Source organism: Aspergillus undulatus (assembly GCF_047715775.1).
Source record: "Aspergillus undulatus strain CBS 261.88 unplaced genomic scaffold BDV17scaffold_1, whole genome shotgun sequence".
Taxonomy (NCBI): domain Eukaryota; kingdom Fungi; phylum Ascomycota; class Eurotiomycetes; order Eurotiales; family Aspergillaceae; genus Aspergillus; species Aspergillus undulatus.
Genome location: NW_027396605.1, coordinates 658,712 through 683,363, shown reverse-complemented (window position 1 = coordinate 683,363; position 24,652 = coordinate 658,712). Strand labels below are relative to the sequence as shown.

The following is a 24,652-nucleotide window of genomic DNA, read 5'->3' as shown; positions in this document are numbered from 1 at the left end:
GATGGTGCACTGGGTTTTGTCCCTGGTTAGGCACTGCATTTTCCGGTTAGTAAAGGAAGCTCTCATTCGATATTGAATTGAATGTGTTATATGTAGATGTAGCAAAGAGTTGTTTCGTCACTTACCAACCGCCGCGTTTCCCCATCCCACTTTCGCTTGTCTTCAGATTTATCCCTAGGCTGCCCTATATATCATCAAAATGGTATCCGTTAGTATCTTGCAAGCAACATCCAAGTCCAACAGATCAACACGACACAAGGGAAAGACGAAAACGATACTGCCCACAGCTATGCTATGCCCGGGCAGACTCCCCCAGTTCCGAGCACGGCCGGGCCAGACCAAAGCAAGCCGAACCAAACCAGTATTCACTCCTTTCAACAACTAGACAGACACAGACAGCCGATTTACACTACTGGTTTGCGGTAGAGGAGGTCTCCGCCGGGGCTTTTTCTGAGGATGAGACTGGGACGGGGTCTGCCATGCTGAGAGTCGATGATTTGTGGTGTAATGGTGTGACGGGGTGGGCGTTGAGATTGAGGTTGGTTTTGAGAAAAAGATGAACATGAAAGAGCGACTCGACCAGGGACAAAGGGGGTGTTTGCATTGATTTGTTCGGAACTTTGGGTTGGCGGGGTGAGCGGGAAGGTGTTGGTGGGCTGGTGAGAGGAGAAAGGAGGATGGAAGGATGGTGGTCGGTGAAGAAAGAGAGTAAGAGCTGTTGTGTTATGTTATGTGGCAGTGGAAGGTGAAGGGTGGGCTTCACTTCTCTGAGAAGAGAAGATTGTTCGGGCGAGTCTACCTAATGAGAAGGTTTGCAGCGTTAGCCTATCCTACTAATACGTATACGGATTGCAGATTGACCAGGGCCCATCGGAACTTCTGTCTCGTTAGCGAGTACTATATGCCAATACTGAATGTAAGAGTAGATGGAGATAAGAAAAGCAATATCTGGTTCAGAAGTATAGTAATAGAACTAGCTAATTATCCGGTACAGCAGGAGCCGGAGCATCCGAAAGGCGTATAGGCGTATGAGTGTATGTACATGTACCGTGACAATCGAAAAAATAAGGTCAAATGTATAGATACACAGAAATGGAGAGACGGGACCAGAATTGAACTGAAACGGAATGAAACATTATCACCAAACACTTCTCGTCCTTCCTAACGAACTCGAGACGGAAAGGGAAGGAATAGGACAATCACCACGTAAAAGCCTCCTCCACAAAATCAATGACCGCCCCCTGCCCAATCCTCCGTCTCGCTGCGTCCCGAACCTCATCTGCAAACGCCCCAGGCCCACAAACACTCACGAGCGTGGCACCAACGCGGATCGGAACGACCTCATCGAGAACAACATTTGGTCGACACCGTCCGGGGAACATCTGGACCGTCGCGCTCGGACTCACAATCTCCCGACTGCTCTTGGGCTTAGAGACAAAGAGCTGAATCGTCAGGATATCGCGCCGCCCTGGTAAGCGGAGGATACTATCCATCCACTCCCGCACCCAGGATAAATGCTCTGTACTCCGCACAGACCAGATGAGGTAGATCTTTTGCGTCGGGACACGGCCCTGCGATGCCCGGATCAATAAATCCCGAACCGTAAGCATATGGTGTGTTATCCCCGCCCCCGCAGAGAAGAGCACAGCCGTGCCGTACGTCGCGGGGTCCGAGGGATGCGAGGCGTAAGGACCCTCAATGAACCCCGTTGTATGGAGTGTTGCTTTCGGCGACGCAAGCGCCTTGTTGTACATTTTGCGCGTCATGCCCTTGCGCGCTGCGACGATTAGGGACACGGACGTTGATTGCATTGCGCGAGCGTGGGTGTTGTAGTCTGGTAAGTCGGGGAGTTGTTTCTCCAGGTGCGATGGGTCCATGCTGTATTTCGGCGGTTGGTCTTTGTCGTTGTAGTCCATGTTTGTGACGGAGGATGAAGGGTTTACCCATGCGACTGAGAACGGGTGGGACATCCAGAGGGAGAGGCTGGGGATGTAAGCATAGACGTGAGATCCCGCGGGAACGTGCACTCGCTTGGGGAGGTGGAAAGTAACCTTGCATGCTTCGCCTGGGAGAGCCTCGACGACAAGGGAAGTAGAGCCACGCTTAAATGAGAAGTTGAGGTAGATAAGACGAAAGAGGCGGGCGGAGCGCTCGAGGACCCATAAGATGCCGATCGCCGTGATCCAGGGCATTTGCGGGAGCTTGTCGATGTCGATGTGGAAGTAGACGCCGAGGAAGGCGAGGAGGGCAGCGAGCTGGTGGAGGTGGAGGAAGGTTTCGTAGAACGCGTGCCGGATGGGCGAGGGTGAGTGAACCAGTAAGAATGTCATCGCAACGGTTCCGACTAGGCCCCAGGCGAAGAAGGGCTCGTTGCAGAGACGGTCCAGCATGTCGGAGACGTCGGTCTCGTCGACGGCGTTGACGGCCCAGGCGAATGTGTGCACTATGCTCTCGATAATGACGATTCGGCCTAGCCACCGGTGGAGCAAGTTGTATGTATCGAAGCTGATCCGCAGCAGGGGAATCAACGGGTTGTTGCGGCCGGCGAGGAAGAACAGCGGCACCATGTTGAGAATGGCAAGCGTTCCTGACCGACCTCGGAGCTCTGCAAGGAGAGCGGCCTTGACGTTCTCATTATAGTCCAGGAGAGCACAGTAAGCGATCTGGCTCGCGACGTAAAGTACAACCAGAATCGTCTGGAACCGCGATGGCAGGGTGCCGACATTGACGGCGGTGGAAAGCTGAATCTCGCGGTTGTGCCTCTTCCTGCCGAGAGGCGCATATAAGAGGTGCTTCTTGATATTCGACCATAGTGATGAGTCCTCAATACTCCAAAATGTCTGCTCCCTCCTGCTGGCTGTCAGAGAAGAGATATGGCGAAGGTAAGCGTGGCTAATCTGTGCGATCCGGCCGCAGAAGAGGATAAATGCCACAGCGATAACAGATACGAGGATTATGCGCGTAAAGAGGACATCTCGAGGGACGTTGACGCCATTCAGGCCCCGAGAGTAGGCGTAGACGTAGGTCTCGTTTGTGTCGTATTTACTCCGGGAGACGAGCTGTCCCGGGAGGCCTTCCATTGAATCGAGACTATCTAATGCGCGGCAAAGTCGACTACTAAAGCGATCGAAGCGAAAAATTGTTGCAAGATTGGTGATTGGTGAGCGACAGGCGATTCAAGGAGTTAAGTCCAACGCTGGTGGTGGTATGACGCAGTGCAGATTCCTGGTGGCCGGGGAACGAGAGGAATGCTGACTGCTGTCAATATGCTGTCACCAGAACCGAGAATCTGGAAGGGATCCAAAAGAATGAGGATCCTCGATCAAGAGAAGAAGCTAATTTGGAGTTGGTTTCAAGTGTGTTGCAAGTGGATAACTGGGCCTGCTCAAGGTTAGAAGAGATCGCGAGCCCAAACAGGAAATCAGGATCATCATGGATGTGTATAGTCAAAGGCAGAGAAATTAGTACCAGCAGATCGACATACCTGGATGAACACGGCGCGTCTTATTTATTCCACGACAGGTCCAGGAGACGCCAGCTTCGCAGCAGGCAAAGAAGGCTGCAAAGAAAGAAGCACACAATGCAAGTGTTCTGAAACTCCAAAAGGACTGAATCAGGGCCAGCTGAGCGAGTGAAAAGAGCTGAGCAAGTGAAAAAAGAAAAGCTGAGCAAAGAATAAAGAGTGGAATGTTTGAGAAGAAAGGAGCAGGAGGGGATCATTGGCCTATATTCAACAAACAAGGGCTCATAAATCCTCGGTGGTGCCCTTGAGCCTAGGCGCCGAGGCCAAGGCTGGCCTCAGCTCGAACTGTTTCATCTTTGGCGCCATCTCAGTGCCAATACGCCAGGAGAGCTCCCGATAGGACTCGGCCATCGACTGACGGTTCGGCATCCAGATCATTCCACTGACAGCTCCGATGCTTGGGTTGTGCCTGGTGTCTGTGCAGACTCCAGAGGGCAGGCTCCGGCAGAGTTTTCAGGGCTCAACTCGACCGTCAACCACATCGGGGCATTCGCTGAACCAGTTCTCCCCAGCACAACGCACAGAATCAGCCGTCTCGAAGTGGCCCAACTAAATGGATCGATAGGTCGCCGTGGCTCGGTCTCAGCAACAGGGTCACACTATCCCTGCGGTGGCTGACCGCGCAGAAACTTCTGCTCCTCCCACTCGCCCATAAACGAGGCGCCATGATTTTCAGCCATCAGCTTCCACGCTAAAACTTGGTGGCAATCGTCTTATTTTTGCTGCGCTTCTTATTTGCCAATCGGTTCGGCCACTGGCGAGGATGCTCAGGAACGCCTCCAGGATTGCCAACTGCCAGCGGGACTTGGCCGGGCTGTTTCAGCCTTCCACGCCTGGTCCCTGACCAACGCTCACCGTGTTCACTTCGAAACGCTGGTCCTGATGAGGTAATGATTACCATGCCCAGGAGCTCATCAGAATAAATTAACGTTGATTGTCCCTGAGTCGCCGAACCGGTATAGAGCGGAGATTCAATCTATCCTAGCCCCTGGCTATATATTACCTGCTTTATCCTCAATCCTGCTGTCCTGCAGTGCAGACTCTTGCATCTGCGGGTGTCATACGGTGGGCCGGAATTGTGGGAATTTACTCGTTTATCTTTTTTTTCGGTGCCTTTTTCTAGATTGGGTGGAAATGAAGATTCCTTCGCGTCGCTCGACTGAGTCGTTTTCTTGTCGCCTATGAAGATTTGCAACTCAGAGTCTCATGGGCTCAGGGGCCGAATCGAACGCCCAAAGCGCCTGATCAACGGATAGTCTGGTGGCATGATCGCTCGGGTCCCAAATCTAAGGGCAATCCTATCTCCGCGTCACTGAACTCGCTTTGACGCCTTCATCACCCCGCAGCCTGGCAGATCCATCGAAACGGTCAAGAGTTCGTGAGTCCCTGTCTTCTTGTCCTCCCCGGAAGCCCCTAGTTCCTATGGCAATGAATCCGAGCCCGAGGATCGACACGCGAGTTGCTAGGATGTGAAGAGGGAGCATTCTATTCGCATTCGAAGGATTGGACGCGCCGAATCTCGTATGATCTGATGATCGTCTGAGGCCTGTGCTGTCATAGAGGGCGGCGGAGGGACACATGATGTTGCACTCATTGGAATACTGAAGTCGGGCCAAATCCCAGTCGATGAATATGGACTGATCAAGGATTCTTCACATCCGAATGCCTTCAGGGCTAGCCGGATGCCTCAGTGCCCTCGCTGTCAAATGTTATCGTGGACTTGTGGTCTCACGGCGGTAGGTGTCAGTGAGATTGTCTTTGCTCGTAATCGTCAAACCAAGTGCTTGTAGGTACGAAGCATCCTTAGATGCCGCACTCGGGTGCCGCCGCAGATTGCTATAGAAATCAAGAATAGGTCAGTATGGCTGGTGGGAGCTGTTGGAGCATCTTGGGTTTCTTTCAGCCGGTCGGCTTGAACATTCTTCCAGCGACCGGGGTCTAGCGACAGTAAAGGTGCCCGAGGAGGTCCGACTTGAAGTTCTCCGAGCTCTCAAAGATCGATTGGCGTCATAGATGAACCAGTCAACAAGCATGAGGGGACTTGTAAATATGGAAGAAAGCATTGGCTGGAGTCTGGAGAAATCTAAGCCAGACCAAGCCATTTCAATTGCCGACAAACGCCGATATCCCCGCACCCGGCAATTGATCACACGTGTCTCGTAAATTTACCGTATTGGGAGCCTTCCGGTTACGGGTTTACCATACACATCTATGAAGGAGATGGGAGCCTCGATCTGGGGTTCATGCATTTAATATATCATCTGCTGGAGTAGCGCGTCGGATACACTTTCTCAATCCGAGGGGGATAGTGCTCCAAGTAGACCGTCTTCAGCGATCGATGCCTGTGACGACCTGCCCTGCGTCAACCGCGGCGCTGCGCTTGGCTCCTTGACCGGAGGCAGAGCGATGGCCATTGATATAGAAAGCTTGTAAAAAAAAAACAGCATAACGTAGAAGCTACCATTATAGCCTCATTGAAATAGCATGCCCGCATACATTTTGAGAGCGTTGTGTTTTCCAAGGCTTAATGTTCTGCGGTGCTGCCTCGAGATAGAGTAAACATCGTTACGGCTGATACGTACGGGGTAAGTAATACCAACGCCCTCAGGATCAGGAAACACTTCTCCCAGCAACAACGTCTGAACAAGGACTTGTCCTCCCACCCCCCTGTGTCAACATTTGGATTGGCCATTGAGCTTCCAGTCATTTGATCTAGCGCCTTCTGTGCATAAGGCAACAGACGCCTCTCGTGTGGGGAGACACTTTGGGGTGAGCGTTTATGCGGAGAAAGTCCGCTGGTCAACGTCACGAGGATTGATCGTCTCTCCCATAATTTTCATCACTTTGCTTTGCTGCACGCTCGACCAGGTCAGAAAACTGGTCTATTATGTTCATGCATCTCTGCTGTCACATCCCTCGGAACAGGAAATGATGTTCCCACGAACATAGCTCTAAGTTATCCTTTTCTTCAGCATGGACGTCACGGAGCAGGAAGAGCAGTCTCCACCCGTCGAGGGGACCCCAAGCGCAAAGCCCAAGGCTCGTTCAGACCATCTTATGAAGCGCGTCTCAAGGGCATGTTTGCATTGCCGACAACGCAAATCGAAATGTGATCTGTATGCCCTCCCCTGTCAAGATGGATTTGTCGTATATCATGCCTGCAGGCTGGTGCTTGGCCATACCGCTAACTACTTTCTATCTAGAGATGCTAGTGGTAGCCCTGGGGTACCGCCATGCCAGCGATGTATTCGAGATGGCAGGGAATGCGTTCTCGGCGGTTCTAATCGTGGTGGCCGTCGTATCCGCAAAAACAAGATCAAGAACTTCACACCAGATACGAAACCCCCAACTCAGAACAAACCAGACAACTCCACCAGTCCAGCCTTAGAAAACTCTCAGCCACCGAAAAACTCATATCCAGGCCCGGTCGTCTTTATACCCTCCAATCCTCCCGCTCCAACGGTGGCAACAACGACTTCAGTATCCGTCGACGATGAAGATGCGGCGTCCATTGGCTCTGTGCCTCGGAACCCATCAGATGCATGGCAGTGTTTGACTGACATCGCGAAGCGAGGCGCCGACGGCCCAAGCCCTGCAACTACTGATTCTATGCGCACCGGCACCGGCACTTATTCGATATATAGCTCACTTCAGAATGGCGACGTCACAGGCTTTCAGACGAAAACTGGCATCAAAGCTTACAGATTGGTACAATCGCGATCCCTTGATCCAGGAACAGTGTGGCAACTGGTTGCTCGCTATGCTGAGAATTTCCATCCTTACCTCCCCCTAGTCCCGCGAAAGTACTTCCACCACACTGCGCTGGACGCATTCGCGAACAATGAGAGGCATCTGCTCACCGCCGTTCTCACGATTGCGTCAAAGGATCTAGTTGAGCGGCCAGAGATTCACGAGTACTGCTCCAAATACATGCATGAACTAATCTCCGGTATTGCCGCCGGGGCTGACTGCGATGTCGAGGCCGTAGAGGCCTTGCTTCTACTTGCCGAATGGGAGCCACAAGGATTACGACCAAAGATCGAGCGCGTTGGGCGCGGCGAAGAAGACAGAGCTGCCTGGATGCATGTGGGGCTTGCTCTACGCTCAGGCTACTTCCTAGCCCTGGACAGAACTTCATTCCGCGGGGATGCTTCGGGGGACACGGAACAAGAGGCACGCAGGCGGCTTGCATGGACTAGCTGCTACATCTCGGACCGTCTTATCTCAGTACGAGTTGGGCGTGCATTCTGGTCGCGAGGTCCTGGTCCAATGACCGGCCTTGTCAGCCAGGACTTTCCATCGCTTCAGCCTGTGAGAGAAGGGGATGAGGATTATGCGCAAATATTCCAGGCGACATTAGATCTGACCCAACTGTACGGGAACGTTCATGATCTCCTTTACTCTGGGATGAGGACGAGCAACCAGATGATGTTGATGGGTGACTATGTGAAATATGTAGATGATTTCCGGCTCGCTATCTTGCGGTGGAAGTCGCGCTGGGGGTCGTTGAGATGTATGTCCCGATTCGTTTCTCGAGGAAGGTTATTGCTAATAACGTACAGGTTCCACTGCTATGCAGACCACCCTGCAACTGTCCTATGAGTATCTCAGGCTCTACACCAACGCATTCGCCTTTCAAGCTGCAATCTCTCAGTCATTATCTAAGCAGAAAGATGATGGTCGCTCGCAAAGGGAGCATATCCGAGCGACGTTCGACAATGTGGCCTCAATGCAGGATGCCAGGTTTATCATCGAATCCTTAGATGCAGCAAAGGCGTACTTGAATATTCTCGTTGAGACTGCAGATCCTGAGAAGCATCTTCACTTCATGCCTCTCAGATTCTACCTATATGGTATTTACGCGGCCGTGTTCCTATACAAGGTATTCTACACCTGATTGGCATCTTCGAATAAAGCTAATGAACCAGGCCCGTTCATTCGGCGTCATGCTACCCGCAGAAGAAATGAGTGTACGCGACCTCGTCACTCGCACAACAGAAGTCCTAAAGCGAGCCAGTGCTGGGCCAGACGACATTGGTGCCCGTTACTCTCGACTTCTCGAACTCCTATGGCGCCCCAAACAGACCGCTCCAGCTTCTTCTGCAGGAACTCAACAAAGCCACGATGTCCTCATGCAAAACACTAACCCTATCCCAAACTGCATGCCAGATCAGGACGGCTACGTGCACTTCAGCCCTGCAAACGATTTTTCGTGGCTGGATCTTGAGGCGGTAGGTGACTATGTCTCCGGAGACCCTGGCGCGCTTTCGTTGGACGCTTTCCAGAACCCTGGCCTGTATCAAGGTAGCTCCGACCGAACCTGGCAGACGCCGATGTGGTCGGGTGATATGACTAGTACCCTTCTATTCTAGTCACCATGTCTATCAGGTACTGTATCTTTCTAGCAACCGGCAATTGGCCAACCAATGCCAGTCGTGGTGATGACGGGGGCCCACATTATGCAATGCGGGGCATCGGGAGTTGCTCCGATCCGAGGGGAACCCCCCTCATCCACGGACCCATAAATCTACTCTGGCGCCCAAAACAGTCCTACCCCAATTCTTAAGAAAAGGGCCCTACGGTTCACACGCACAATGTCACAATCCAACGAAATCCGCGGCCGACTTGCTCTTATCACCGGAGCTTCTGGCGGGTAAACATTCCATCTGTCCACGCCGTCGTGAGTTCTCATGCTAACAGACGCAATCAGAATTGGAGCAGCATGCGCGCGCCAGTTCGCCGAAAAAGGCGTCCATCTAGCCCTCACATACTCTAGCAACCTCACAGCCATAACGTCCCTGAAAGAAGAACTCCAAAACTCTTTCCCGACCCTCCGAATCACTAGCTATAAAGTCGACGTCGGCTCTGCCGACCAAATTCAAACAATGTTCCTTGCAATCGACCAAGAGCACGGCCAACGCCCCGACATCCTTGTTTCAAATGCTGGCTACGGCAAGCGCGTCCCACAGGTATGGGACATTACTCTCAAGGAATTCGATCACACCATTAACGTCAACCTTCGCGCTTCATTTATTCTCGTCAAGGGCGTCGTCGAGCACATGCGCGAGCAGCGCTGGGGGCGGATCATCTTCATGTCTTCTATTGCAGGATACGGCGGTGGGATTAATGGGTGTCGTACGTCACTCCTCCCCTCTCCTCTCCTTGCCTCCACCACGATCCTAAGTCTGACCATCTCCTAATTCTGATTCCTTAATGTACAGACTACGCATCCTCGAAAGGCGGCATGAGCGGTATGATGCGGAACCTCTCAACACGCCTTGCAGAATACAACATCAGCGTGAACGACGTCGCGCCCGCCATGATCGGCGATACGGGGATGATTCCCAACGCGCAGGCGATTCCGGAGGTTGCGGCGGGGATTCCGCTGGGACGACTTGGGTTGCCGGAGGAGGTTGCGAATGTTGTTACTATGCTTGCGACGACGGGGTATATGACGGGGCAGAGTTTGTTGTTGGCAGGGGGGTTGAAATAGTTGTTCCTACTACAGGAGAACGGACCCGAATCTGTATCTACTTGAGGGCAATGGTATATATTCAGCAAAAGCGCTGACACAAATCTTGATAGCTGGGTTTCATGCGAAGGCCCATTATATCAGTCTGCAGCTGTGATGCGGTGGCGCATCAACTGTCTTCATGCCCGCTTCTCGCCAGCAAGATAAGTAGGTCGCCATAGGACATCAGAAGGAGATGGTTGAAATCACGTACATAGTAATCTCACGGCAGTAGCAACAAACATTATTCCAAGGTTCTTGATGTGGGGTCAGCCTCGTCGATCGTTAGCCATGCATGAGGCTGAGGTGGGCAACCGCCAATCACCACCTGCCCTCTTTTGCCTTTGCCCATCGCTGACGCCTTCCTCGCCAGCTTCCCAGCTGTCTCTATCTCTTCCCTCATCGATCCCCTACAGCGGAAGCACTGTCCCCTTTCGTTCTCTCATTACTCAAGCGAGCCATGCTGGACATCTTGTTCAAACCTGAATCTCCCGCCGTTACTATCTAATCTACGTCGAAGCGTCCCAGGCTCCCCGCGGAAACGAGCGCTAAACAAAACCAACTTTGCACAGCCTCAAGATGTCGAAGCAAAAGAGACAAATCGGATGACTATCAAGAAACCGTGTCAATCATAACGGAATACTCGTCTGAATTACCAGGGCTGACAAACAATGACTACACTGTGGGATGGATTTGTGCTCTGCCAAAGGAACAGACGGCCGCAACAGCGATGCTTGACAGGATACACCCCGACCTTCCGAAGCCAGCAAATGATCATCACACATACACTGTGGGGTCGATCGGAAGGCATAACGTTGTTATCCGCTGTCTGCCGAAAGGTCAATACTGTACCAACCCGGCAGCCGCCGCCGCAACACAAATGATTCGCACTTTCGCGTCGATTAAGGTCGGTCTATTAGTTGGCATCGGTGGCGGTGTTCCACCTAAAGTCAGGCTCGGCGACGTTGTTGTCATTACACCTGCTGACGGTTATCCGGGGGTGGCTCAGTGGGGCATTGGGAAAGCAAAAGGCAACACTGGTGGCTTTAAGCGGACTGGTGCATTGAACAACCCTCCAATCGCATTGCTGGCAGCTTTGGTAAAGCTGGAGACCAAGCATAATATGAGCAGATCCAGGGTACGGTCGTATTTGGACGATATGGGCGAACGCTGGCCGAAGCTAGTACCGGCATACACCAGCAGTAGCTCCCTCGTGGATCACCTTCTCGGGTCAGAGAACATGGAGGAAGAACCAAACGTACATTATAATCTGATTACATCTGGTAACCAAGTGGTTAAGGACGCATCATTTCGCGATAGCTTGAACGAAAGCCTCGGAAGCAATGTCCTATGTGTTGAAATGGAAGCAGCGGGGCTGATGAACAACTTTCCGTGCGTTGTTGTCCGCGGTATCGCTAACTACTGCGACTCATAGAAGAACAAAGACTGGCAGGAATATGCTGATGGAGGTTCTAGTTCTCGATACCGCATGCAAAACCGAGGCCATGGTCGGAAAGATTCGGTCGAGATTGAACTCGGAAGAGGACCTTGATATTCTCGATTGGCTTACACACGTTGACTACGGTCCTCAGCACAGTGACTACTTAGAAAGACGACAGCCAGGGACTGGGCGCTGGTTGTTGAACTCGGCGCAATACCAGGCTTGGGTTACCTCGGACAAGCAGACTTTGTTCTGCCCGGGCATTCCTGGCGCAGGAAAAACAATCCTCAGTGCAACAATTATTGATGACATTACTGCACGGTTCCAACATGACGCGTCTGTCGGGATTGCGTACGTCTATATCGACTATCGCCGACAAGCCGAGCAAAGCATCAATCACCTAGTGGCTAGTGTACTCAAACAGCTGATCCAGGGCCAGTCTTGGGCTCGATGAGATTATCAAGTCTCTCAACTCTGTCGCGACTACGTACTCTAGGGCTTTCCTCATCGTCGACGCTCTTGATGAATGTCAGACGACTAATGATTGCACTTTCAGATCTCTAACCGCAATTTTCGATCTTTAAGCAGCCTGCCGTGCCAATTTTCTTGCCACTTCCAGGTTCATCCCCCAAATCACTGAGAGATTCAAGGACAGCATGATACTGGAAGTTCGTGCAGATGATCAAGATGTGCGAACCTATCTGAGGGGCCGAATCTCACAGACTGCTTCGAGCCTATTGAATTCGCACAGCGACGATATTCAAAATAAAATCACACAAGCTGTGGATGGAATGTAAGTAGTGTTTCTTTTGGTGGTGGTGGTGGTGGTCAGAAGATGGGCTGATGCATTTTTTAGGTTCCTGCTAGCACAGCTTCACTTCGACACGATCAAAATAAAGAGAACAACGAAGAAAATCAAAGAGACCTTGAAAGTCCTTCCAAAAGGGTCTGAAGCATATAATCATGCTTACAGCGATGCTATGTTGCGTATTGAAGCGCATGATGCAGATTCCCAAAAAATTGCAAAGGACGTTCTAGCATGGATCAATCGCGCGAAGAGGCCGCTGAATACATTAGAGCTTCGGCATGCACTTGCTGTGGAAGCTGGCTCAGACTTTGATTTGGAAAATCTGCTGAATCTTGACGATATCGTCTCTGTCTGTGCAAGACTGGTCACGGTCGACGAGCACAGCAGAATCATTCGATTAGTCCACTATACGGCACAGGAATACTTTCAGCGAACCTGGACCAAATGGTTCCCTGATGCAGACCACGACATTGCAGTGACCTGTCTAACATATCTCCTGTTCGATTCTTTCAAAGAAGGGCCCTGCCCCACAGATACGGACTTTGAAGCACGGTTGGATGCGTACCCTCTTTATTCATACGCATCTAGTAACTGGGGCTATCATGCTTGCGTGCAGAAAATACCCCAAGACTTGGCCATGGCTTTTTTCGGAAACAAATCCGAACTTGGTGCATCTGTGCAGGGCATCTTTGCAAGCATAGTTTTTCGAATCACGACGACTACAGCCAACAGTTCCCCAAGTTGGTTTCAAGGTCGCATCATGCGGCATACTCGGGCTGGAATTTGCATTTCAAGGTGTGAATCAGCCGGGCCTCCTGGTTAACACCGAAGATTCGTTTAACCGGACCCCATTAGCATGGGCAGCTTTGAGCGGGTATCAAGGGTTGATTTAGCTCCCGCTCGATGCGAACGCGGACCCGGAGTCTCGAGACGCTGAGGGACGAACTCTTTTAGCATGGTCAGCATGCAATGGGCACGAGTCAATTGTCACGACCCTACTATATCTAGAGCAATGCATTGATATAGACTCGAGGGACAACTATGGCCGAACCCCTCTGTCACTGGCGACTTCGGGTGGCTACGCGGAAATAGCAAAAGCCTTGCTTCAGAAGGGAGCTGACCCGGACTCCAAGGATTAAGAAGACAGGACCCCTTTATCCTGGGCAGTTAACAATGGGCACACAGGTATCGCACGATTTCTACTTGAAAGGGCGCCGATCCGGATTAAGGATATCGAAGGCCAAACACCCATTCACTGGGCCGCTGCTCATAGCTGTGAGGCAGTCGTACTGCTCTTGCTAGAACATGGTGTTGCCGCAGATTCTCAGAGCAACAGTGGTCTGACTCCTCTCTCATGGACAGCAGACAATGGTCATAAATCAATAGTTAAGCTCTTATGAAATCAAGGCGCCAAAGTCGCCTAACGCCTTTGTTCTGGGCTAAGCATTATGGACACATGGAAGTGGTCGAGGTTCTCGAACATGCAGCCAAAAATGGTCCCGGTAGTGTCATGAATGCTTTCTCTTCGGTGCCAGGCGCATGCAAAGGACATGCACTTGTCTCCATTGTTCACGCTTGTCGGGTCGATACCTCACGTTTCCTGAACTGGGTAACGTCGAGCCTCGAAGCCGGACCCAGCAGAGACAGCAGCTCAGATGATACAACTCTGAAAGCACCGATAATACCGCTCTTATGCCTTACATTACCCTAATTCCCCGCGTATCGCAGAGTGTCGCTCACTCACACAGTGTGCCCACGAGTGCCCAACCCGTGGCGCATTTCCAGCTTTGTCCAGCTGGACAAAGGCCGTTTAAGACTATCGGCTCGCTTAAGCGACATCTAAGAATTGTGCACTACCCTGTCATCATATACTACTTTACCGAGCCATTGTGTCCCGACACCATTAACCGCAGAGCGTGGGCCAGAGGGGACCACTTCATGTCGCACTGTCTAGCAAAACATAAAAAAAGGCCAACTCGGCAGGAAATGGAACAATGTATGGAATTATGTGAGCCTCCGAACAAATGTCCTGTCCGTGAAGCTCTGGTCCAGTCATGGGATGATCTCTTTCGCTGCCTTGTTGAACACAGTCAGTATTCCCGCTAAATCAGACGACCCCGGATCAGAGGACCCTGGCTCTGAGCACTATGGCGGTATGGGTCAGCTTCAGCCATATGGAAATAATGGCCACATGAGACGAAAAAGCTTTGGTGGTTTTAGTTAACGTAATAGCTTTGAAGCCTTATAACTTTAGCAATTTTTATACAGCCTCTGGCCTGCATATAGTAAAGACCCGCCGGGCTTTTTAGCCACTTTGTACGGAGTATGGACATGGTCATTATCACGGCTAATAAGCCCGGTGGGACTTGACTATCTGCAGGCCAGAGGCTGTAATAATAGATTCTAGTAAAGACCAAACTGTTGCTAAAGAATTACCTATAGCTGTTTAATATACTTGATTTATGATTAATAGGTTGATAATATTTTCATTATAACTGAGTTCTAGGGTGAAATACAGAGTCTAGCGTATTTCGAGGCAACTTTGATATCGTGCGTCTAGAGTACCGAAAAGCTAACTCTTGGCTATGTGCACTATTTGTATGCTCTGCGCAGGAATTACTTTCATATACTGTGTTGCCAACCTCAAATGGGTTTCTAATGCATTTTTAGGCCACTTCATCACCTCAATTCACCTCGACAACAACAACAACAGGTATACAAAACCACCACACTCCAATGCTCAATCGCACCCTGCATGCAAATTCCAAAACACGGCCACAAGCAAACAAGCTTAGCTCTCAATAACAACTTTAACAACTGGTGCGCCAGTCTCGTCAACCCCACTCCCCGCAAGTCCAAACGCCCTCGCGCCATCCGCGAGCCCAACCTTATGCGTCACAACCTTCTCCTCAACAACACTCATCTTCCCAGAAGCCATCAGGTCAATAGCAGCTGGGTACGCATGCCCGTCGTACCGGAACACACCGATGATATCGACCTCGCGCAGCGCCGCCGCTCCAACAGGTACCGTCTGCACGGGGTTCCCCATGCCGATTTGCACGAGGACGGAGCCCGGCGCTGCGGAGAAGATGCCCGCTTGTACGCAGGCAGGGACACCAGTGCAATCGTAGACGCGGGTGAATCCGAGGCCCGATGTATCGATTTCTGAGATTGAACTCTTCAGCGAGGAAGCCGTAGCTTGAGCTGTCGAGAGAGCGAAGGAGGTTTGTTCGGCGTGAGGCGCGTCGCGCGGTGGCGGGTTCGACGGCTTAGGAATGAGGAAGGTAGAGAGGTTAGGCAGGAAGAGCGAGGAAGCGATGTTTAGTCGGGAGGCGTCGATGTCTGCTACGACGATGTGCGCGAAGGAGTCCTGTGCTGAGAGCGCCGCGGCGAGGAGGAGACCGATTGCGCCCGCGCCGAAAATCAGTGCTGTGCTCTTGTACCCGGCTGGTAGGTCTTCCTTCCTTGGTGGGTTTGAGCGCCGGATGGCGTGTAGACAAACGGCTAGTGGCTCGACGAGGGCGCCTCCCGCGAAAGATACGCTATCTGGCAACTTATGGCACATGTCCTCCGGGTGGGTAGTCAGTTCCATTAGCGTGCCGTCGAGATGCGGGAATATCTTTGCTGAGCTGCGGAAACGCATCTCCGGGCAGAGATTGTAGCGGTTTGATAAGCAGAGAGGGCATTTGCGGCAGGGGAGGCCGACTTCTAGCGCGACGCGGTCGCCGACTTTTAGATTCTTAGCATTGGGGCCCGTGGCTGTTACGACGCCACTGGACTCGTGGCCGAGACAGTAGGGCTCGCGGACGACGAAGTCGCCGTTGCGGCCATGGTTGTAGTAGTGGAGGTCTGAGCCGCAGAGGCCGGTTGCGCGGATGGCGACTTGGACTTCGGCGTCGCTGGGGGTGGCGACTGGTTTTGATTCCTGTGTCTGCATTAGCTGTTGTTTGTTGTATACTTGTGCGGGGGAGGGGTTCTACTCACCAGGCGCAGGTCTTTGGCGCCGTGCAGGACGAGGGCTTGACAGATGGCCATGGTGACTATTCTCTCGAGAGCTGGACGTAGTACAGTTTGTCAAGTCTCCCGAATCTCTCTTCCAGGGATTGATTAAGTATCGTTGAATGGGCGGACATTTACCCGGCGCAGCGTGGGGTTGACACCACCGGATTTCCTCCGCGTCGGGTATTGATCCAGACGGTCAAAAGCCGACATCTCAATCATGCAACGCGCATGCAGCAGTTGCATCTGCCTCACAATTTCAATCTTTGCGATATGAAGATAGAGATGATTAGCCCTTCTGTCCCGAAGTTTCTGCGAGTAACATTCAGCCAATAGATGGGGTGTACAGAGTAATCATCCATCGCATTGGTCGCCGAAGTATACATACAAACAGTTACCCCACGCGGAGGAGCTCCTCGCCGTCCATAACCGGCTGTCCTATAACTCGCTCCTCTAACAAATACAAATATTAACCCACCGGGCATTTCTCCTATCTCTTGCTTTCCCTTCTCCAATTTTATTCTTTCTTCTCAATTACTTCCTCTTCGCGATCTCGACAATAATAGCTACAGAGTCCTATTACCCCGCTGACATCATGCCTGCTGCTCTCCTCATCGGCGACATCACTCACGCCAGGAAAGAATGGGAGGGGCTTTCATCCATTCTGACGCTCAAGGTAAATCAATTGAAAGACATGGCTTCGCAAACTCAGCGAGCGCTCTAACATATATCGAATATAGGAATTCCCTTCCGGAAGCAGGGAAGACTTCACGCGGAACCTCAAGGACGGCCAGTACGATGATGTGGTCGCGCTGTACCGATCTAATGCTTCTACAAAGGTAATTCTCTTAATCATTGTGTAGAATGGATTTTGCGAAGTCTGTGAGGCGCTAATGGTTGTAGTTCACCGGTCCCTTTGACAAAGAACTGGTTTCCCTCCTGCCGAAGTCCCTGAAATATATCTGCCACAACGGAGCCGGGTACGATAACATTGATGTTCCTGCTTGCTCGGAGAAGGGTGCGTCAATCATGCTCAAGTACAGAGATGCAGGGAAAGCTAATGATAGATAGGAATCTCGGTTTCTAGCACACCGGTGGCCGTCAACAATGCTACCGCAGACGTCGGCATCTTCCTCATGATTGGTGCTTTGCGACAGGCTTACGTGCCATTAACTGCTATTCGGGAGGGTACGAACCCGACACCCGCCTAACAAGTCAGGAGTATATTGATAATGGCAGGTAACTGGCACGGCCAGACTACGCTAGGCCATGACCCCAAGGGCAAAGTCCTGGGTATCCTCGGCATGGGAGGAATCGGTCGCGTGAGTTGCTCTTCCCGCTCCCTACCAGTACAACTACATCCAACCGTACATCGAGGTCACTAACAAAAATCTACGACGTAGGAAATGGCCAACCGCGCCCGCGCCTTCGGAATGACAATCCAATACCACAACCGATCACGCCTAAGCCCTGAACTGGAGAACGGCGCTAAGTACGTCTCGTTCGACGACCTGCTCGCTACATCCGACGTGCTCAGTCTAAACCTCGCCCTGAATGCGTCTACGCGGCATATCATTGGCGAGAAGGAGTTCGCCAAGATGAAGGATGGCGTTGTGCTTGTTAATACCGCGCGTGGTGCACTCATTGATGAGAAGGCGCTTGTTGCTGCGCTCGAGTCGAAGAAGGTACGTCACTCCAGTTTGTTTTTGGTCTTTGTTGGGATATAGGCTAAGTTAATAGGTCATGTCGGCTGGCTTGGATGTTTATGAGAATGAGCCGGTTGTAGAGCTGGGTCTGCTGAACAACCCGAGAGTCATGCTCCTGCCGCATATTGGCACGATGACTTATGAGACGCAGAAGGAGATGGAGATTTTGGTGTTGAATAACCTGCGGTCGGCGGTGGAGAAGGGAGAATTGATTACGCAGGTTCCGGAGCAGAAGAAATAAACCAGATATATTCCATAGTATTAGACATAAATGTATTTTCATGCGATAACATCTTGATCCGACCTGGTCGTAAATTTCCAGAGGAGTTAAACTTGTTAAGTTGAAGGAGCTTAGTGATGTTCTGTTCCGCGGAAGATTACTGCCGCTTGCCCTGCGGCCGATCTAGGCGGTGACCCGAAACAGCTAGTTAGGGCTCGCTTAGGGCATTGGAGCGCCAAGAGCGAAATCCGCACCACAACGAGCGACACTCGCGATCTCCAAAGTTCGACGGCCGACCGACAAAAAGCGACAATCTTCACTCCGACATCGAGGACCACCCCGGCAACCACATCAAAATGGTGAGTATCATTTGATCATTATCATTGTGTTGGAAGAGATTTGAGGAGGAATTCGTTTCGCGGCTCGGTTCATGGAGGATCACGCCCGTCGAGTGGAATGGCTGCGTTACGAATGGCACTTCGACGCCGTGCTGTGTCTCTATCTCGAATTTTCGACTGCCTGCTACCGTCACCTTCACCTTTCCCACGACCCTTGACATATCTATGGATTGAACTGCGTTATTTGCTGTGCTGGGAAACAAAACAAGATCAAACTGGCTGGATGGAATGCTGATGGGTTTTTCTCAATCAGGTCCGTTACGCTGCTCAGGATATTCCGGCCGCTAAGAGCGCCCGCGCCCGGGGCTCTTACCTGCGTGTCAGCTTCAAGAACACCCGTGAGACCGCCCAGGCCATCAGCGGCATGAAGCTGCAGCGCGCCCTTACTTTCCTCGAGAACGTCACCACCAAGACCGAGACCGTTCCCTTCCGCCGGTTCGCTAGCAGCACTGGCCGTAACGCTCAGGGTGAGTGCTTTCCCTCGCAGTTTTACGATTCCCGAAAGAGGTGGAATGGAAGATATGAGGGAGATGTTTTTGGAAAGTGAGAAGTCTTGGACGGCATACTGGGAATGGGATCATGATATTTGGCTCGTCAATGATGCTGACGATTTCTTCAGCTAAGCAGTGGGGTGTCGCCCGTGCCCGCTGGCCCGTCAAGTCGGCTGAGTTCCTCATCGACCTCCTCAAGAACGCTGAGGCCAACGCCGACACCAAGGGTCTCGACACCGGCGCCCTTGTCGTCAAGCACATCCAGGTCAACCAGGCCCCCAAGGGCCGCAGACGTACCTACCGTGCTCACGGTCGTGTATGTTTAACCCGTTCCCTGAGAAACGAATAACTTTCTGACCGATCTAGATCAACCCCTACATGACCAACCCCTGCCACATCGAGCTCATCCTTACCGAGGGTGAGGAGGTTGTCCAGAAGGCTACCGCTGTTGAGCGCACTACCCGCCTCAGCTCCCGACAGCGTGGTGCTCAGATCCGCCGTGCCATCACCGAGGCGTAAGCGGACTGGGTGTCGGGGAGAGTGAATGAAGTGGTCAGAATTTGAATGGGATAGCCGGAGTTTTGATTCTCTGTTGTACGGAACAAATACCTGGTCACGGAAGAAAATAAAAAAGGATTCTTCAAAAGAACATTCTCTGAAAAGCTATTCGACATTCGATCTCCAGGCTGAGCGACGGAATTCAGCCTGGTTTTTCCTACTCTACTACTGCATGGCGGACTGTATAACTCTTTCTCTGGTTTTGGCTACGCCATAATGACTTACACAAGCCAATCAAGGTCAAGTACTGTTAAATACGTCCCCAAGATAGATACTCGTAAGCAACTTGCATACCTAGGCCAGAGTAGGAGGGCTGTACTTGGTACCTTTGTCCACTGGATTACGTCTCCGTCTGCTGAGCATAGTACAGCTGGAGTACCAGAGTAAAGGCCAAGGGTGGCGGTGCTGCATCTGCACACTCTTTTCTCTTGAGCTTAATATCAGGCGACGAATAGCTGCAGCGATCCATCAGCAGCTGTCAGGATAACGCACGAAGTGGTGGTTGCATACGTGTTTCAACGATGCAACAGTGTGGCGGTGGTGGTTGTGGTTGGTGGGGAAGGCATCGATTCGCATCGCGATCACCTCCAGGCTCCATGGTCCGAGTCCCGTCTCCCCCAGGCACCATCATTATCTACCTATTCTTACCATGTCTGACTGGCTGTGACTCTGTGAGGAGGCAGCTCTTGCGTGTCGCCGACAAAGCGCCGCCCGCCACTTGTGACTGTGATCAAGTCGCTTGGGATAGCCGATTTTCCTTCTGCCTTTGACGGTGCTGCTCAGCCAGCGCTTAGTGCCTCAAAAGTCCCCAGATGTCTGCGACGACTAGCTGCTAGCTCTTAGCTTCTTCTGTTTTCTCCCCTTCCTTTCCTCTCTTGTTTGTTTCTCTTCCCTCTAGACATATTTCTGCCTGTCTTCTATCACTCGAATTATACACCCATTCGCCGCCGCCAACACCATGAAGCGTCTCCTCAGCACCATCAACAAGCGCCCGAGCGCGAGTCAGTCACGCACCATCCCACAACAACTGGCCCCTTACTGAACATCCCAGGTCCCTCGCGCGACGAATACGCCCAGGATTCCCCGGAAAGCATCGTTCTAAGAGAAGTGGTTAGTGATTAGTGAAGATCTTGTGAATCCTGCGCGGGGAACAGTACTGATCGCCTTTTTACGAGTAGAATGCCTTTTGCGAAGAGGGACAGGGTCCGAACCAGCCGGTACAGCGCGAACACCCCCTATTACCTATTTCGCAGCGACTGACAATCAGCAGCAAGGCGAGGAGTTCGTCCACCTCCCGAGTATCGTCGAGGCCGCCGAGTCGAGTCCCAATGCCGCGCGTGAAGCCGCCCATCTCCTCCGCAAACTGCTGTCGTCGCCGAACTCGACCGCCGCTAATGTGCAGTACAATGCGATTATGCTGATCCGGATTCTCATTGATAATCCCGGGCATAGCTTTACTCGCAACCTGGATACCAAGTTTGTCGCGACGATCAAGGACTCTCTCCGTACTGGGAAGGATATGGGCGTGCAGCGGTTCCTCCGGGAGACATTGGATGCGATGGAACTTCAGCGGGCATGGGATGAAGATCTCAAGCTGCTTATAGAGATGTGGAAGAAAGAGAAGGAGAAGATGCATAAAGCCTACAGTCCAAAGGTAGGTGCGGTTGAGCCTCATCGCAACATCAGCGCTGATCTCGTATAGAGTCGAACGAGCTCTTGGCGAGGATCTCCCTCACGCCAGAACTCGAGTCATAGTTTCCCAATTGTCGAACGCACCGATAGCCTGCCTCCACCCGATGAGCTTGTGTCTCGTATATCCGAGGCGAAGACCTCGGCGAAGCTCCTGACGCAGTTCGTTCAGTCGACGCCACCGACCGAGATGCTCTCCAATGAACTCATCCAGGAGTTCTCTGGTCGATGTCGGCGTGCGTCTCGCGCTATACAGAACTATATTCATGCGACGAATCCTCCTCCCGACGAGGACACCTTGCTGACGCTAATTGAGACGAGCGATGAACTCTCCGTAGCGCTTTCCAAGCACCAGCGTGCCGTGCTTCAGGCGCGAAAGGCCCTGGGACAGCCTACACCTCCAGCAGAGCAGACTTCACAGTCACCCTCCCCAAGCGACCAGTATCCGAGTACAAGTATCCTGCGGCCGGTCCCTCCCCCTCCGGTGCCACAGCGCACTCAGACCCCTCCCCTCATTGAGCCGGTGTCGCCCGTCTCCCCTGAGACTGCGCAACCCCATCGCTCCAATACGGTCAACACAACGGCGACCGCGCCGTCGGACATTTCGACGGCTAGCGGTAGCGGACCACAATTTGGTCGGTACGACGAGTACCGGTCGGAGGATTACCAGGTGCAGAACCCATTTGCAGACAACTACAGTATTCCTTCGATTGTGACTGCGGACGAAAGAGATGAGCGTGACCGTCGAAATGGGACGCAGACGCAGACGCCCCAGCCGGTTCAACAGGCCGGACACCAGCAGCACCTTTAGCCCGAATATTGTGTTTTTTTGACTCTGTTTCTTGGAATTATTTTTCCGGGTCTTTGACTCTTTGTATCTATACCCTGTGATACCTTTTTGCGGAGTATGAATGAATTTTTTAGTTCCTCGGCTAGTTTTCTTCGCCGTTTTTACCGACAGTTCTACGAATTAGCAGAGCTCCATAACTACTCATCAAAACAGCACAGGCATCCGCATCTAGTCTATCTGATTCTGATTCAGGATCAAGATGAGTGACAAGTGGAACCATGTGGGCAACTGGGTCATCACAACTGGCAAGGCGTCAAATGGCACACCGAACACCGCTCAACAAATCACAGCTCCGGCAGACACAGGGCTAGATATCTAGATCACAGCGGTAAGTGACAGCCCTTTGATAATCAAAGCCCTAATAACGCTTTATTCAATCTGACTCGTAACAGATGAGTTTTGATAGCCATGTTATTAAGCCGTGCCATATAGATTGCCGTATCCATATTAGCGGAGTCCACCGCAGGATCGCACTCGGCCCGCCAGGCTAATGAAGCTGAAACCCCGACAGGACCGAGACGCTGCCAACCCGCAAAGCCCTGACACTGTGACCGTGACTGAGGCTGCCGAGCCAAGATCGAGATCCACCGCCCTATATGAGCCTAATCAAGATGAAACTATAAAGCGCTTCGGTTCATCCCGACTTGGTGTTCGCTAAGACCTGGCGCTGTGCAAAGCAGCAGAGCTTGCCCCTGTCGGGAATCCTGACGTTGTCCCTGTCGCACGATGCGCAGCCCCTGATTCTTACCTTGGTGGAGGTTGGTGGAGGGAATGGATTATTATCCGCTTATGGTTTAAGCGCTGTTTCATGGCAGATGTCAGTGTCGAGTGAAGCGTGGTGCGTCGGTCCATGACATGGCCCATGCATGCAGGGGTAGGTACTAGGTAGGGTAGGGTTGGCTATTCTACCGGCTGGGCAGGGGTGGCGGCTATATAGATATGAAGCAGCTCGCTTCCTCGAGGGTTCCCCTTCTCTTTCTCTGATCTCTCTCTTCACGCACGCAGGCTTGCTTGTCTCGACTTTCTTTCCATACCATACATTCTCTTCAAACCGGTCTGTGACCACCGCATTCTTTACTTCTCTCAACAGCGGTATACTGGTATATACCGTCCAAGCACTCACTCTCTACAAAACAATCTTTCCCTCGTTCAGTCAACGAAACCAACCAACCATCAAAATGATGCAAAAGACATCCACCCTCCTCGCCGCCGCGGGCCTGGTCTCCCTCGCCAATGCCCACGGCTACATCACCACCCCCTCCCCCCGTATGCCCGGCTCCGCCATGTCCTCCGCCTGCGGCCAGCAAGTCTACAACAACCAGAACTCTGATCGCGCCGGAAACGTCCAGGGTGAACTGCAGGTTGCCTCTTCCCAGTCCGACTACAACGAGGAGGCCTGCCACATCTGGCTGTGCAAGGGGTACCAGTTCGACGACAACACCGATAACGTGCAGTCCTACACGGCCGGCCAGAACGTCGACTTTGTTATCGACATCATTGCGCCTCACACTGGTGTCGCGAACGTTTCGATCGTCGACACCGCTACCAACACGGTTATTGGATCGCCTCTGAAGGAGTGGACTGAGGGGTACGCTTCTACTGAGACTGGTGTTACCGAGGACGAGACAAACTTCTCCGTTACTATCCCTGAGGACCTGGGCAGCCAGTGCTCTGAGGCTGGTGCTTGTGTTCTCCAGTGGTACTGGTTCGCTGAGAGCATCGACCAGACCTATGAGTCTTGTGTTGATTTCACTGTCGGTGGTTCTGGCTCTGGCTCTGGCTCCGGCTCTTCCTCTTCTGCTGCTGCAGCTCCCTCCTCGACCACCGAGGCCGCCGCCACTACTACCACCGCCGCCGCTGCTACCTCGACCACCGAGGCCGCTGCCCAGACCACCACCACCGAGGAAGCCAAGATCCCTACCACCCTGAGCACCGCTACCCGCCCTACCGAGACTGCCACCGAGACCGCCAAGGAGGAGGTTGCTCCCAGCGCTATCCCCACCGACGGAACCTCTGCCGAGCAGCTGAACTGGATTTCTAGCATCATCAAGGCTGTTTACCAGTACGAGTAAATGGAGTAACTGCTAGTTAGTTGGCTCTCCTATTACTCTTTCCTCTGGGCCTTCATTGGTCGAGAGGCAGATGCTGTCTTGGTTTTCGTCGTTGTCTTTCTTTCCTTGAGGCCCTTGCTTGCTTGTCTGTGTGTCGTGTCGTTGAAAACTTAACCACCTACATATAGTATAGTACCTTGCTATATACTAGCTAGACTAGAGGAGTGATTGGAATAAATCTCTTATTGCGTGCAAGCCGGTGTGGTCTACAGTATGCTTCATTAGTTCCCCGTAGACATTGTAGTATAATATACCAATGGCTCACGAAACGGAAGGAGCGGGGATGTTCCAGCCAAGTCCAGTTCGAGCACCCACTTCTCTGCAACAATGATCCTCATCACTACCAC

General features: G+C 52.2%; 9 protein-coding genes across 9 annotated transcripts; 6 read left to right on the top strand and 3 right to left on the bottom strand.

Annotated features, from left to right (window-relative positions):
• Nucleotides 1–91: 91 nt before the first annotated feature.
• Nucleotides 92–799, bottom strand: BDV17DRAFT_248952 (uncharacterized protein). Its single transcript, XM_073756153.1, has one exon. It carries the CDS (start codon nt 602–604, stop codon nt 410–412), a length of 195 nt encoding a protein of 64 aa, XP_073621154.1. The 5' UTR covers nt 605–799; the 3' UTR covers nt 92–409.
• A 312-nt stretch (nt 800–1,111) lies between these two features.
• BDV17DRAFT_5008 (ferric reductase family protein) lies at nt 1,112–3,255 on the bottom strand. Its single transcript, XM_073764652.1, has one exon. It carries the CDS (start codon nt 3,078–3,080, stop codon nt 1,200–1,202), a length of 1,881 nt encoding a protein of 626 aa, XP_073621153.1. The 5' UTR covers nt 3,081–3,255; the 3' UTR covers nt 1,112–1,199.
• A 3,241-nt stretch (nt 3,256–6,496) lies between these two features.
• On the top strand, nt 6,497–10,016 carry BDV17DRAFT_278603 (uncharacterized protein; the record flags this gene model as incomplete). The annotated part of the gene is made up of 7 exons (XM_073759564.1): nt 6,497–6,639; nt 6,727–8,036; nt 8,086–8,405; nt 8,452–8,792; nt 9,096–9,176; nt 9,234–9,658; nt 9,745–10,016. 7 exons carry the CDS (start codon nt 6,497–6,499, stop codon nt 10,014–10,016), a joined length of 2,892 nt encoding a protein of 963 aa, XP_073621152.1.
• Nucleotides 10,017–11,491: 1,475 nt separating this feature from the next.
• Nucleotides 11,492–13,422, top strand: BDV17DRAFT_278609 (ankyrin repeat domain-containing protein; the record flags this gene model as incomplete). The annotated part of the gene is made up of 5 exons (XM_073759565.1): nt 11,492–11,887; nt 11,931–12,003; nt 12,064–12,268; nt 12,332–12,983; nt 13,177–13,422. The coding sequence occupies 5 exons, from the start codon at nt 11,492–11,494 to the stop codon at nt 13,420–13,422; spliced, it is 1,572 nt and encodes a 523-aa protein (XP_073621151.1).
• A 1,353-nt stretch (nt 13,423–14,775) lies between these two features.
• On the bottom strand, nt 14,776–16,425 carry BDV17DRAFT_4936 (NAD(P)-dependent alcohol dehydrogenase). The gene is made up of 2 exons (XM_073764630.1): nt 16,268–16,425; nt 14,776–16,208 (listed from the first exon to the last, which is right to left on the bottom strand). The coding sequence occupies exons 1-2, from the start codon at nt 16,316–16,318 to the stop codon at nt 15,075–15,077; spliced, it is 1,185 nt and encodes a 394-aa protein (XP_073621150.1). The 5' UTR covers nt 16,319–16,425; the 3' UTR covers nt 14,776–15,074.
• A 143-nt stretch (nt 16,426–16,568) lies between these two features.
• BDV17DRAFT_248942 (D-mandelate dehydrogenase-like dehydrogenase) lies at nt 16,569–18,320 on the top strand. Its single transcript, XM_073756152.1, has 7 exons — nt 16,569–16,958; nt 17,023–17,121; nt 17,186–17,300; nt 17,354–17,470; nt 17,522–17,604; nt 17,686–17,967; nt 18,023–18,320. Exons 1-7 carry the CDS (start codon nt 16,878–16,880, stop codon nt 18,227–18,229), a joined length of 984 nt encoding a protein of 327 aa, XP_073621149.1. The 5' UTR covers nt 16,569–16,877; the 3' UTR covers nt 18,230–18,320.
• Nucleotides 18,321–18,327: 7 nt separating this feature from the next.
• rpl17 (60S ribosomal protein uL22) lies at nt 18,328–19,896 on the top strand. The gene is made up of 4 exons (XM_073764614.1): nt 18,328–18,567; nt 18,860–19,073; nt 19,226–19,413; nt 19,464–19,896. Exons 1-4 carry the CDS (start codon nt 18,565–18,567, stop codon nt 19,614–19,616), a joined length of 558 nt encoding a protein of 185 aa, XP_073621148.1. The 5' UTR covers nt 18,328–18,564; the 3' UTR covers nt 19,617–19,896.
• A 623-nt stretch (nt 19,897–20,519) lies between these two features.
• BDV17DRAFT_4829 (VHS and GAT domain-containing protein) lies at nt 20,520–22,388 on the top strand. Its single transcript, XM_073764609.1, has 5 exons — nt 20,520–20,656; nt 20,707–20,765; nt 20,834–20,872; nt 20,926–21,309; nt 21,358–22,388. Exons 1-5 carry the CDS (start codon nt 20,614–20,616, stop codon nt 22,153–22,155), a joined length of 1,323 nt encoding a protein of 440 aa, XP_073621147.1. The 5' UTR covers nt 20,520–20,613; the 3' UTR covers nt 22,156–22,388.
• Nucleotides 22,389–23,112: 724 nt separating this feature from the next.
• On the top strand, nt 23,113–24,507 carry BDV17DRAFT_4831 (lytic polysaccharide monooxygenase). Its single transcript, XM_073764610.1, has one exon. It carries the CDS (start codon nt 23,373–23,375, stop codon nt 24,264–24,266), a length of 894 nt encoding a protein of 297 aa, XP_073621146.1. The 5' UTR covers nt 23,113–23,372; the 3' UTR covers nt 24,267–24,507.
• The last annotated feature ends 145 nt before the right edge of the window (nt 24,508–24,652 follow it).

Bases quoted from the DNA above. Each gene is read 5' to 3' on its own strand.
- BDV17DRAFT_248952 (XM_073756153.1), bottom strand. From the start codon at position 604: ATGCAAACACCCCCTTTGTCCCTGGTCGAGTCGCTCTTTCATGTTCAT.
- BDV17DRAFT_5008 (XM_073764652.1), bottom strand. From the start codon at position 3,080: ATGGAAGGCCTCCCGGGACAGCTCGTCTCCCGGAGTAAATACGACACA.
- BDV17DRAFT_4936 (XM_073764630.1), bottom strand. From the start codon at position 16,318: ATGGCCATCTGTCAAGCCCTCGTCCTGCACGGCGCCAAAGACCTGCGC. The intron at 16,209-16,267 runs GTGAGTAGAACC...ATGCAGACACAG, and splicing joins GCGCCAAAGACCTGCGCCTG to GAATCAAAACCAGTCGCCAC.
- BDV17DRAFT_248942 (XM_073756152.1), top strand. From the start codon at position 16,878: ATGCCTGCTGCTCTCCTCATCGGCGACATCACTCACGCCAGGAAAGAA. The intron at 17,122-17,185 runs GTAATTCTCTTA...TAATGGTTGTAG, and splicing joins GATCTAATGCTTCTACAAAG to TTCACCGGTCCCTTTGACAA. The intron at 17,968-18,022 runs GTACGTCACTCC...CTAAGTTAATAG, and splicing joins CTGCGCTCGAGTCGAAGAAG to GTCATGTCGGCTGGCTTGGA.
- rpl17 (XM_073764614.1), top strand. The intron at 19,074-19,225 runs GTGAGTGCTTTC...CGATTTCTTCAG, and splicing joins CACTGGCCGTAACGCTCAGG to CTAAGCAGTGGGGTGTCGCC. The intron at 19,414-19,463 runs GTATGTTTAACC...TGACCGATCTAG, and splicing joins CCTACCGTGCTCACGGTCGT to ATCAACCCCTACATGACCAA.
- BDV17DRAFT_4829 (XM_073764609.1), top strand. From the start codon at position 20,614: ATGAAGCGTCTCCTCAGCACCATCAACAAGCGCCCGAGCGCGA. The intron at 20,766-20,833 runs GTTAGTGATTAG...TTTTACGAGTAG, and splicing joins GCATCGTTCTAAGAGAAGTG to AATGCCTTTTGCGAAGAGGG. The intron at 21,310-21,357 runs GTAGGTGCGGTT...GATCTCGTATAG, and splicing joins ATAAAGCCTACAGTCCAAAG to AGTCGAACGAGCTCTTGGCG.
- BDV17DRAFT_4831 (XM_073764610.1), top strand. From the start codon at position 23,373: ATGATGCAAAAGACATCCACCCTCCTCGCCGCCGCGGGCCTGGTCTCC.